General features: G+C 36.9%; 1 protein-coding gene across 3 annotated transcripts; it reads right to left on the minus strand.

The window, feature by feature from the left end:
- Nucleotides 1-1,906: 1,906 nt before the first annotated feature.
- LOC139121314 (uncharacterized) lies at nt 1,907-12,184 on the minus strand. 3 transcript variants are annotated; one of them, XM_070686114.1, is made up of 8 exons: nt 12,048-12,184; nt 8,010-8,255; nt 7,112-7,168; nt 5,963-6,139; nt 4,964-5,092; nt 4,178-4,243; nt 2,831-2,951; nt 1,907-2,140 (listed from the first exon to the last, which is right to left on the minus strand). In XM_070686114.1, exons 2-8 carry the CDS (start codon nt 8,202-8,204, stop codon nt 2,055-2,057), a joined length of 831 nt encoding a protein of 276 aa, XP_070542215.1. In that variant the 5' UTR covers nt 8,205-8,255; nt 12,048-12,184; the 3' UTR covers nt 1,907-2,054. The 3 variants fall into 3 exon arrangements, with proteins under 3 accessions (XP_070542215.1, XP_070542207.1, XP_070542224.1); XM_070686106.1 differs by having other exon boundaries at nt 8,010-8,262; XM_070686123.1 differs by lacking the exon at nt 4,178-4,243 and having other exon boundaries at nt 8,010-8,262.
- Between the last annotated feature and the right edge of the window lie 1,447 nt (nt 12,185-13,631).

Consider the following 13,631-nt stretch of genomic DNA (forward strand, 5'->3'; position numbering starts at 1 on the left):
GTATATAAGTCAATCTAATTAAAATCAGATGTAGAGTACGGCGACGTCTATGCTGTAAGAGAATACCGCGTATGTATAGACGTCGCCGTACTCTACATCTGATTTTAATCAGATAGGTATGTAAGTGCGAGTGCTCCATGAACTCTACAGCAGTGTGGAGTGGTCGCAGTCAGAAAATTTGCAACAACTTAGCTCGGTTATTGAACCACTCTCTTTTGGGGAGCGGGAATTTGGCCCTAGCGGTTCTGTGTGTTGCTTCTCTGTAAGGTGACTGGCTACCGTATATAATGAATTCGAACCCGACTGAAAGCATCGTATTTATGTCAGACAAAGACATATTAAGCTTAGTGACCGACCGATAATTTGCAATAACTTTGATAATTCTTTTCACAAGTTGAAACTTAACATGTCTGTATTTTGACTGTAAGCAGTGAGAAGTCAGTTGCAAATAAATGTTTTTCATATGCAAATAGCATACAACTAACACGCTCATCTCTACACCCGCGGTGGATTGTTCCTACCTCTATGAACCTGCAGAGATATCTTTATATTGAAAAGAAAATATCACGTGAACATATGTTAATATTAAACACTCATGTAAAGTAGTACACCAGAATTCAAATGAGCTGTCAGTGTCTCATTGTAGTGACATCAACGTACCTAAAGTTGTAACATCCACATTTCGGGGGAATCAAACCGAACAAAACAACATGAAATAATACTGCTTGAAATTTCTTCAACAAATATTGCTTTATTACAATAAAAATCTTTCTTGTGAACATTGCTTCTTAGTATTAACACAACATCTACTTGTTGAATTTTTAAAATGCTAGCCAAACGTTTATTGTAGAAACATGGTTTGAATCCATTTCAGGCACACAACATAGTCATATGCTTTTTCTCGATGACATAAAATTTTACCAATTTGAAATGCAATTTATACTAGTAATTGCAATTGTTTTTCTGAATACAGTTTGAATGCGAAACTATGAGACAGTGATGACCGGAATTAAAGTAAACGCTAATCAGTTAACGAATTTACTTTAAAATATTTCTGAGAAAGTTACACACGTTATACACCTATTTTCCAAAGTTCAACTACCTAAAATTCATGGCGATGCCGCACTTCAGTGTATGCAGCGCTAGGCCATACTGTGGTGTGTGCAGATATATATATATATATATATATATATATATATATATATATATATATATATATATATATATATATATATATATTATATATATATTATATATTATATTTCAATTTTTCGGGTAGGCAAAGAAAAGGTTTGTCCTCAAGTGTTTTTTTTGGAAAATTTCGGAAGATTGTTTGCTCTATTACAATGCTTAAAGTAAAAGCACAGCACTGTTTGGATATTATTCCCGCGCTACGCTTAACGCCACTGTACTATAATATTAACTGATCAAAAAAATCACTAAGTATACCAGTTGTAAAATCTACCCTGTCTACGTTTCTCCCGTTTTGATGATCCTTTCTTTGATTTCAACAAAAATTGTGACGAATGACCAGTCCTGTGCACTTTGGAATTCCCACAATAACCTTGCAGTCTTGTCTAACCTTTAATCACGTGACGAGAGATACGACTCAATAAGGCAGGTGAGCAGCAATTTTCCATTGTTTTGGCATGGTACCTCAAAACTCAAACTGAAAACCATACACGGCACTGTGAGAAAACATGACACAGGTCAGAAGCGATACCTTCACCGACAATTTTTGATGATACAAGGAACATGATAAATGCATCTTATTCGAAGCCAAACTTATCGAATAGGTTTACAGTAAATACTAGCTTGCTTTTTATGTAATATATATTTTATACATGTATATGGTTTTGGTTATAAATTGTAGGTATTATAGTAAGGATATACATTTTCATAAATATTTAAATGTTTGACTTTTAGTTTAATAGTTGTACTCAAACGTGAGATGAAAAGAAATTCTCATCTTTTTGTCTTTCCCATTTTATGTAACACTTTGAGGTTACATTATCCGTTCATCAGTTATGTGTTTGTTTAGTCGCTGTATTATCTCATTTCAGTAATGGTGATGATTCTGAGATAGCCGTATCAATATCTTCTCTCTGGCTGTCGATGTCCTTGGAATCTTTGCCATACACTGTAAAGAAATCATAAAAAGAATTAAAATACCCATTTGCCTATCGAATGGTCATGCCGAGACCATGATACATCTCGGCAGATATGATTCAGTTTTGAAGGTGTCAGGCCTGTCACTTAATTCATCTTTCCTATCCAGTTGATGGACAGTTTGGCCTAGGGTACGCGATTGGATGAAAGTGAGAGTCCGATGGGCAGTTGTTCTTGGTAGTCTCGCTGACCTCGGCTGACTCTGGGCGGAAGTGTAGCGCCCCCAGCAGAGAGTCTGGGTCATCAAGACTATTGTTTTAGCGTTTACCGGCTCGAGAAATACAATTATGACAGGAAGCTCTAGTAAAGTTCCCTCTTTTAAAGGATGTTTTATGAGAGGAATGTACCTCGGTATTTGTCTCAAACTATGGTGGTATCAATTTTGTTAGTATTTTTATACAATTCAAATATACAGGAAACTAATAGCCTTCACACGGTAAGTTAACAAAAAATTTAATTATGTATTACCATTGGTATGTTCAAACGTTCAATATTTCAAAATAAACCTAGCAATGCAATATGTTTATAATAACATATTTGTTGAACATAGACACACGGGCTTGTGGGAAAAATCCTACTTTTCAAAATACACACATGAATGTGTTTCCAGTACTGAAACACCTGGTTCGAGATAGCACCCACCAATACTTGGCTGTTTTACCTTTTGCTGAGTTGGCTGGTATCATTATAAACATGTTGTTGCCTTCTCCAACTGGCATCGACATGAATCCATCTTGTGAGAGCTCTACCGAACCACGTTGGGGACCAAGATAAGCCTTCATCTAGAGAAGAATCAACCCAAAATGCCTCTTTAATTATGATTAACATAGGGCAATATATATGGACGAAACATTGCTTACAAACCTGAAAGGAATGGTATGTTTACGTACAGCATGAATTATGGAAAGAATCATGTTTAAACTTCATGTAAAATTTAAATTCGCAGATCAAAACAAAAGAGATAAACTTTTCTCCAAAGCTTCGACGGCAACATGGTAAGCAAAAATGTGGAATATGGAAAAATGCCTGGATACAGCGCCACGTTTAGAAAAGATACAGAATATACTAAACTCGTATTAATTTCACAGTTTTTGAAATGAGACTATGATTACTATTTTTGGTATCAGACTAATGGCTACGAGCACGGACAAACTTGGAGTAAATAATCTCATAATTATGAAATATTGTGAAATATTGATATTAACAATAAAACCGTTTTAGTATTGCACGAGGGTTAAGATTCCTTTCTGCTCAGCAATATATACTTGATAAAATCACTTAGCGTGTCTTTTGGCATAGTAGTCTTCTTCGCGTCCAATAAAGTAAAAGTGTATAGAAAGGAAAGGAAGTCAGCTTCCACAGCAAGTCCTTAATACACACCTGTTTCAACCCTTTGTAATACTCTATATTCGCTGTATCTCCACCGTAGAACTGATGGTTGACAGCATGGCCGTCAAATCTACCTAGACTGACCCTTTATTGAATTCCGCCCTGTGAACCTATCACTCTTGAAATGTACATTGCAAATGTCTTTAAATTCACTTTCTCGAGTGCATTGCAATAGTTAATGAGGGCGTCCGGGGAATTCTGGAAAAAATTCAAAATGTTCGGCTGCCGTTGGCTAATTAACATAAATCATGTAAGTTGATACCATATAGCAGTCGACCAAATGGGGCTCATTAACGCCTGGCCGCCGTGGTGACCTGACTAATTTAAACGGAGATGTAAATATTTACGTCCTCCCAAGTTGAGAACATTAAATTCTTACCTTAAGTTCCTTCTGACTATATATTTATACAATGTTGGCCAAAGACTCTTAGGTTAAGTAAAATTTGTACACATTCAGTAATTTTAACAAGTATTGGTGAGCAGAAACTGAGCTCAACCCGATGCAATATCAAAATGTTGGTTTTTAATAACGATATTTCATAATCATGCAATTAATATCATATCTTTTAGTCTATTTATTCCTTGTTCGATTATGTAATAGCATAAGCATAGACCATACCTGTACAGGCTCGTAGTATGGTGTGGTATTTCTGGAACATCTCCAACAACATTGGATCTGAGTAGTCTGTTATGCAAAAAGATGATGTTAGAAAATTATTATAGCCTGATGTACAATTATAACAGCACGTAAGTGACAATTTTGATGAGACGTGTATTAGATTCAAATGAGATCAAAGATACAAAGTAATCTTCCAAGACTGTTAAATAAACGTTGATCCAACAGGTGTAGAAGCTTTGACTTGCAACATTTGCGGCGTTATATGTGATATTCTAGATTTTGTGAAACTGGCTAAGAAAAACAACTTCAGATTCTCAATGGTTGGCTGGACTGTGAAATTGTTATAATAGCTTTATCTTGTTTACGAAATTTTCAGAAACCGTTCTGTGAAAACATATTTGACCTTTAATCGTTTCTTTGTACGAACGTGCTAACCAACGGAAACATTTCTGGTGAAACTATCATTTACATATTAATGCCTTTCATTTAAATATATGAACTTTGGCTTACAAAATGTGAAATATGTCAAAACAAATTGAACAGTTTTCAATGGTGCTGAAAAGGACTCATGCAAGTTTAATGTTTCTCATCATACTACCTACTTATGTATAGCTAGGCTTTTATTTCATTCACTACATTGTAAAATATATGATGTTGTTCATTGACCATGCTATACATATTAATATTCCTGAAACCGTCGACCACAAAGTCTTGCTACATGAAAAGATCCTATTCTTCCAAATTATAACTCATATCGTGTTAATTTAAGTTCTTATAAACACTAACCTGGCTGCAACATTTCTTACAACCATTGCGACAGAGAACCCTGCTGCACAGAATGCCATTTATAATGGCAACAATCGCTTCACACACAGCCATCAGCAGAATGAAGGTATCAATAGTCTGTCGTTCGTGCTGGAAAGAACGAAAGAAGACTCATATCCACTTGTAGGTAAATGAAAAGTGCAAAAAAGGATGACACTACACATAACTGCAATTCGCTTTGAAGCATGAATTACTAATAATGGCTTTGATCTGTGCACATTGACTTAGATTTACAATAAGTCACTCCTAATACTGATCCCTTATTACTCTAAGTAAATGTTTTAACTGTACACAGTTATATTTCCAGATAGAATTTAACCAAGAGAATGTAAATGTACATGGGTCTGGTTCACATTAGAGGATTATTATGTAATCAGTTAAAAGATGTTATCAAGCTACACACTAGCTGCCACTATTCATAAAATTGCTGATGACTTACTTGACACCACGTTTCTACTTTTTTGAATCGTTATGAGGCACTCTTGCCAAAAAGGGGTAAGTCCATAAGTTGTCAGTATGGGATAACTAAACTGGAGCAACTTTGCCAAAAAATGTGATGGGCGATTGTTCAAGTGAACCCAACTATGAACGCAATTATAGTGAATTGTTTGTACTCTATGTTAAAGGTATACAGTCACCTGTAATCTAAGTATGCCCATATATGGTCAAAGGGGCGTTCCTTGTAATTCAAAATGCCCATGTGAGGGCGCTGTTTTAAAAAGCGGCCACCCGCTTAAAATCTGTGATTGGTTAGATTTTCTTTCTTTCCATGGTAACTGTTGTAAAATTGGAACAGGTGACAGTATACCTTTAACTATTGCAATTCTATAACAAATCTTCAAGGGAGTAGAAAAAACTGAAGAATGAATTAAACTTTGTAGGTTGTTGCTCTATGTAATCTTCCTTACAGGTTTTAGTGGGAGTTGTACACGTATAAAGACAAAAGATGGTGTCACATACTATAGTGTTGTAGAGTTGCTGTTTGCAGCTCTTCTGGTGCATATAATCCATTCTGTCACAACTGCTGAAGACACGTGCCACATATTCCTCAGAACCCAAAGCCACTGCCATGACAGTGACCACCACTACTGCACAGAATGTTGCAGACATAAATGAAAAGATAATCGTGGCAGCAGTCTGTCAAGGAAAATAATTCACATCGTAGTGATTTCAGTTTGACAAAAAATAATTGACTGACACAAATTGAGTATTGAATATTTGAATGACATGAACATGTCATGTAAGATTTGAAATATAAGATATTAAAGTCAACACAAGCAGTGTTTAAAATGCTTCAAAATTAGAAGTTATTTCTTGCTGCTTAAAATTTGAGGATCTGTTTTGTAATCCGATCAAAACAACATCTGCATATTCGGATACGAACAGTTAACCCAGGAGTATTCTTGTGCAGTACAGTATTATAATATATGAATATTTTGACACTTAATAAAGTATATTTTCTCACGTCGACATATTGTTATATCACTATGAGAAAACACTGTGAGACTGGAGCGAGAAAATGACGCTTTCTTGCAATTGGTTAGAATCTTTTGACATTCTCGCAGTGCTTGGTGAGAATTCAAAAATTCTCACCGGTAAGCAGTGAGAAATGCACTCCTTGGTGAGACAATAGATTCTCACTGGTGAGAAAGGACATTCTCACCAAGCACTGTGAGAATGGTAATTTTTAGGGCGAGAATCAACCAGACTCATCATTCATTGGTGAGAATCAGCCAAAGTTGTTGTTCACTGGTGTAAATCAATCTTGTTCATTTTCACCAGTGAACAATGAGTCAGGTTGATTCTCACCAGTGAATGATCAGTCTGGTTGATTCTCACTGGTGAATGATGAGACTGGTTGATTCTCACCGTAAAAATTACCATTCTCACAGTGCTTGGTGAGAATTTCCATTCTCACCGGTGAGAATATCAGGAGTGCATTTCTCACTGCGCACCAGTGAGAATTCAAAAATTCCAACTGTTAGCAGTGAGAATGACAAGAGATTCTCACCAATTGCGAGAAAGCATCACTTTCTCGCTCCAGTCTCGCAATTTTTTCCTATAGTGTATGTGATTCTTTTTAAATTTGGAAGATAAAGTCATTCTTACCATGTCAGTAGTCTTCCTCTCGGTCGATATTATAGTCAACAACCCTGTTAGTATCGCCTGGAAAATGTTATATGAAGAGCTGGTCATACAAAGAATGAACTTCTTTTCATTTATGCAATGTGTTATTTTGGAGCATACATATGAAACTGTGCAAATGTCTGGGCGGAAGAAGTTATAGTTCATAAAAGAAGAACAAGTATCCTTCTGACGGGACGAAATCCTGGTAAAATTTGAGTCACATAAACTTTCTCTTTCGTCTCTTCGATGTAAATGCGTTCGAGGGCATAATTATCCACCCTTACATTACAAGTATAACAAGTTTTTTTGATATCATCAAGCTTTCTTTGGAATTTATTTTCATTTGTAATCTTACTGCCAAAATTCCTTCCACGTGTACTCTGCTTTCTTTCTAGTATTTTACTCCTTACGATGTCTATACTGATACTTGACAGCACCTAAATCCCCAAAACATATAACCACATTTTAAGGGGCAAGTTAAGCTAAACTTTTGATAATTTTTTCCTGTTTTTTTTTAAGTGAACCATACTTTCTTGTTGTACTCCTCAAAACATGTTGATATATGTAGTATTCAGCTTGTCAACTTAGCCTGTATATGTGTCAACAGCGTTGGTATTAATTGTTGACAATAAAATTCAAATGTATACAATAACGGTGCATTTTACACATATATACGCTATGTTGACAAGCTACGCAATGGGTGTTTCAATATTCTTTTGAACGACGTAAGAACTTGCAATTAACATGTAAAATAAAAACGGTGAAAATATTATCCAAAGTTAGCATTACTGGCCCTTTAAATGACACTATTTCTGACTAAGTCACCATCCACACCACTCATCGCACAAAAAGTGTCAAGATCTGACGGTCTAGTACTTACCAACATTCCAGCATAAATTGGTATACCAAGGTATGCAAAGTGGCATTCATTATACACTGCCGCAGCGCCTGCATAGATTAAAATGCACGCTAACAGGAACTGGATGTAAGCCATCTTCACCAAGGTAGACGCTATAACACGGTGATTCACATTCCTGTCTTTAGGCAGATTATCATAAATGGTCACTTTATCCATTCTGTCTCACTATTTTCTCCAACTATAGTTTTCTTTGTCAAAGAATTGTTTCTGTGGACTGAAAATAATAATAAAAGGCTAAATGTGACACTCTGAAACACGTTTAAAATTCTTACAGACGATATAAAAATCAGAACTTTTTCAATCAAATGCAGCTTTGACATCAGTTTGTTGCAAGGATCTTTTACAAAAGAAGTGACACAGACGATCGCTTTTGAGATAAGATGTTGCTGGCCTTCTAATGCCCTCATAGATTCATTACTAGTGATGAGTATTTCTTGATTTTTGAAGTCTGCATGTAAAGGGACAGGTCATTTATAGCTTTATATAAAAGGACATTGCCGACAAGATAAAAACATTCGACTGCACAACTAATGCGAGATCCAGGGATTGAGAACTGTCCCTTTATTTAAACCTAATTAAGGCATGAAACCCTGCTCGAAGGTGCATTTTAACATTCGGGGAAGGCAATTATTGTTTCAATCAATGGGACGGCCACGTGGCACGTGAAACGGCATAATGGTATTCGTTGTAAAATATGATGTCATAAGACCCTTCAATACATATTCGATAACACGGATTTGCCAAAAAGGCAACTATCCTTCTTTTATGTCAAAATTTTGGTGGAACTGACGGTTTTACCAATCAACTAGTCAACTTTGCCAATTTGACGTCCGAGTTACATTAAGATTGTTTCATTTGACGTTACTTTGGAAATTAAAGTTTCCGGAATCATGAAAATAGTACCTTGATATTATCGACGTTCTGACTAAAAATATAAATATCGTAGTCAAATTGTCAATAATAGCACATATTACTATACAATGCAATGAGATTACTTCACACCGTTATTGACTGTTGCAAGTATACTGGTAAACAAATCTATCTCCATATATAATGCAGCTGTTGTTTTAATGCCGTATGTTACAGCTATGGAGGTTGAAAATAATTAAATTAACATTACTGCGCCAAATCTGTGACGTGGTTAATGCCGTGTTCTGAGTATATATATGAACCAAATTTCCTTGTCGGTGAAAACTTGAACTTATCTAGTACATTTCAAATAACCCAAATTCCTCAGTCAACACAGAAACACTGACTTTGATCGGCATTAAGTTTGGTTGATTTGTTGACACAACAACTCGCTGACTATATATGGTTATCTTATTTTGCTGTTGCTTATTAAACATTGGATAAGTGCCAAATGAAAGAAATTTTAACAGACTGAGTAATAAGGTTAATAATAAGGTAATTCACAAAATATCGGGATTCATGTTCGAGTACATCGTGCAGCAGAGGTATTGTCCGAGACTTGTAGCGTCGAGGACAGTACCGAAGTGCACAATGTACTCGGACATAAACCCGGTATTTTGAGAAGAACCGTATATTGTTATACATCTGCGTCTGTAACCGATAGAGTTTCGTCGTAAGTTTCCGTATAGAGAACGTGGAGTCAAATTACATTGACATGGAGTACAATAACTTCGGGTGTTATGGGACGCTGTTTGACCTTTGACCTCATATTAGTTTCATAAAAACACAAGAAAAACAAAATAATATTTCACTTTATTTAAAAAAAAATCATCTAACCATCTCTAAGTCAAGCAGTGAATGGCAGTCAGTACAAATCCCGTGAATTTATGTGAAGTAACGTTGCCGGTTTACAATTGTTAGCATGTGTACTGCACTGCGTCTTACATGTATATAGGATGGGGGTGTGGCCGCAGTTTACCCCTCATACCATTATTTTCTGTTTTATTCTACTCAAGGCCGTTATATTTTCCATTATTACAGCCCTCAACTCGATTTGAGATAAGAACACATTGGTAGCCTTGTTTTTCATTTTGAAACTCCCCATGCATTTCACCCATTTGAGGCCTCAAAATAGAAAAATAGGTTTAGGTGGTACTTCTCATAACTATATATTTTCTCTTGAAAACTCCTATCACTATTTCAGAGTTTTTTAAAAATTTGGATAGAGCACAGAAACCTGTCTCATAACCTTATATTTACTTTTTAAAAAACCCTACCACTATTTCAGTGTTTTTCTGAACTGGCGATAGCACAAATATTTACTTTTAGATATCTACTCGGCGAAGGGTACACCTTATGGCATTAAGGCTGAAGACGTGTGCAAGTGGTTGCTGATGGGCTCTTGGCAGCTGTCCTGCTGAGCTGCATGGACGAGTCTTGCAGGATCCATCGCTGTCTACTATGGAAGGGGGTGATAGGAAGGCATGCCTGAAGTGCAGGTGGGTGTGCCGAGTCAGAACCAGCTTTCTCTGTGTAACGGGTATAGGTATGACAGTGACAAAGGGAAAGCTTGGCAGAGGAAACAAAGCGAGGTGATGAGGCAGGGAAAACGGGATATGATAGTTTGGAAGAACAAGTTGCCGTTTTGGGCGAGTTATGGCGCTTCCTGACCTATGAATTTCCTGACCTTGGAATTTTATGTTATATAAAAGTGTTCCTAAAAATTATATTATCTATAAGTGTACACACCACTATAGCTGACAACTTAGGACCTTGTTTGGGGATGACCTTGCCCTCAACAGTCGTAGGTAACAAAGTTGAAAAACTAAAGTGATGGTTATACATTAACCAGCCCTTTCCCATCCCGGAAATTGAAAAAGAGTGCTCTCATTAAACCGATAATCATGGAATATGTCTGGAAAAACTTTGTTTGTGCCTTGATCGATTTTATATTGTGCAGACGTATGTCTGAACATCCAAAAGACGAACTTTAGCGGTGTGAATATCGTTTTCACATTCAGTAAATTTGACTTCCAGATTTCAAAAGGTCAAAGTTTAAATACGGCTTATGTATAACTAAGCTTATCTGTGCGACCGTGAACAGAGCTTGATACTACGGACTTAAAATTTCTTTGAAATGACATTGTGATAAATCTTTTGTCATATTACTTGCACTAATACCATTGCAAATAAGGTTATTTCCTACATCGCTATAAACACACACATGGGGACAAAAATGATAAAAAATATAAAAAAGCTACCAGGTAGAGTTGCTTTGTATGCAACTGGTTGGGAAGGGGAGAAACGGCAGTCCCGAAGCCAAAGCACTCTGTAGCGACTCACCACACCTACATTCAGGTGCCAGTGTAAAGCTATGGTGAGAGTGCTCTCAAATCATTTCATTTTTTACGTATCAAACTCGGCCCGGTTACCAAATTTGGATGGAATCGTCGAATTCCGGATCTACTTTTGCGCTTAGATCGTTTTGCTGTAAACAAAAGTGCGCGAGATTCAAAAGTTGTTGACAGGCACACTGTGTCCAAATACGGGCAATCGCGTGCATTTCTGAACTACCTCTATTCTGGTTACCACAGGCATTCGACTCAAAGCAAGAAAACCGTCACTGATGCAACAAGTATAATTATTATTTATACTGGTTGCATTAGTGATGGTTTGCTTGCATTGACTCGAATCACAGTCACCTGTGGTCTCTTCCGCTCTGCGTCTATGCGCCCTCTTCAGTCAGGATCTCTGTTGATCACGTATGTTGCTTTGCGTGTTCTAGAAGTCTGCACGTAGACAAATGACGTCATTATGTATGTCAGTCTGCGACGGGAAGAGGCCATCGCTTTTCTGAAAAATGGACTAAAAGGGCGATATATTTTTAATATTGCACACACTGTTTTCGCCGAAACTATGCTGAATATTATGTTAATTACATATTTATCGCATATGATGAAACCTTTACGGCCCTGATACGGGTTTGCGGACTTTGGTCGTACGGCATACGCCCCCGTACGCTCGGACCCTTCTGCCGTACGACCTCGGTCCGCAAAACCCGTATCAGAGCCGTAAAGATCAAAGACATACCAGCGAGTTACTTCCAAGAGATCTGATTCACCCCTGCTTCAAGGCTTTGAAATACCCTTGGCGCTTCCTGGTAAGACAACGCTGTGAGGACGGCAGACATGATTGGAAAACACCGACGCCCTCACACTTTCACATTCAGTAATTTTGACTTCCTGATTTCAAGAGGTGAAAGTTTAAACATGTATAACTAGGCTATCTGTGTGACAGAATAAAGTTGAACAAAGCTTAAGTACTGGGGACTTTAATTTCGTTGAAATGTGAGAAATCTTTCGTCATATTTGTCGCAAAACTACCATTACAAGTATGGTTATTTCTTACATCGCCATAAACGCAAGAGTGAAGACAAAAAGCAAAAAAATAAAAAAGCTACCAGGTACACTTTGAGTAGAGTAGGTTAGGAAGGGATAAAACGGCAGTCCAGAAGCCAAAGCACACTACAGAGGCTCACCACAGCTAAAGGGGTACCAGTGAGTTACTTCCAAGAGATATGATTCACCCCTGCTTCAGGCTGTTAAATACCCTTGGAGCTTCCTGGTAAGACAACGCTGTGGTTCGAACTCCACTGAAAACACCGTATTTTCTACCTCTGGACAGAATGGAATTGTCCTGAGGCTATCTTTGACCCAGTTTTAAGCGATGTATTCATTGCTTCGATAATGTTTGTGTGTGATGTGTGATAGCGAGTACGTAAGTTCGAGTGCTCCATGAACTCTACAGCAGTTAGGAGTGGTAGCAGTTAGAGAAAATGTGCCAACTTAGTTAGGTTATTGAACCACTATTTTTGGTGGAGTGGGAATTTGGCCTAGCGGTTCTGTCTGTTGCTTCTGCGCTAGGTAGCTAGCTACCGTATGTTGTAAGTTCGAACCCGATTGAAAATACTGTATTTACGTTAGACAAAAAAATACTAGTATCGGAACAATAATTTGCAACAAATTTGATAATTCACATTTTTCAAACTAAACATGTCTTAATGATGATTGTAAGTTGAGAGTAGTCAGATGCAATTCATATGCAAATATATGCTTTTCATATGCAAATAGCATACACATGAATGAAGCTTTACAACTAACACGTTTATCTTTACATCCGTCGTGGATTCTTCCTACCTCTATGAACCTGCAGAGATATCTTTCAATTGAAAAAAAAATGTCACGTGGACATACGTTAATATTCAACACTCGGCATTTGACCGTAGGATAAATACGCTTTTATAATGACAGTATCAAGCACTGCAGAAAACAATTGTGTTAGAATGATTTTTTAAAATTTTTGTTGCTGTATAAAAGTAAACTTTCCTGGAATGCGTTACACAGATATTCCACTACGTCAACCGAGTTGTTAGCTAGAAAGTGGGATGAAATGGCAACCATGCTGCCAAATTAAAAGTGACAATGGCATCTGCTTCAAACTCCTTTTCACAGAATATAGAACCACTTATGTAAAGTAATATACGAGAATTCAAATGAGCTGTCAGTGTCTCATTGTAGTGACACCAACGTATCTAAAGTTGTAACATGCAACATATTATACATGTGATATCGGAATCAACTCAAACAAAACAACAGGAAATAAAACTGCTTGAAA

The sequence above is a fragment of the Ptychodera flava genome, chromosome 2 (genome assembly GCF_041260155.1).
Source record: "Ptychodera flava strain L36383 chromosome 2, AS_Pfla_20210202, whole genome shotgun sequence".
Lineage (NCBI taxonomy): Eukaryota > Metazoa > Hemichordata > Enteropneusta > Ptychoderidae > Ptychodera > Ptychodera flava.

Bases quoted from the DNA above. Each gene is read 5' to 3' on its own strand.
- LOC139121314 (XM_070686114.1), bottom strand. From the start codon at position 8,204: ATGGATAAAGTGACCATTTATGATAATCTGCCTAAAGACAGGAATGTG. The intron at 7,169-8,009 runs GTAAGTACTAGA...AACATTTTCCAG, and splicing joins CAATTTATGCTGGAATGTTG to GCGATACTAACAGGGTTGTT. The intron at 2,952-4,177 runs GTATGGTCTATG...ATTCTTCTCTAG, and splicing joins CATACTACGAGCCTGTACAG to ATGAAGGCTTATCTTGGTCC.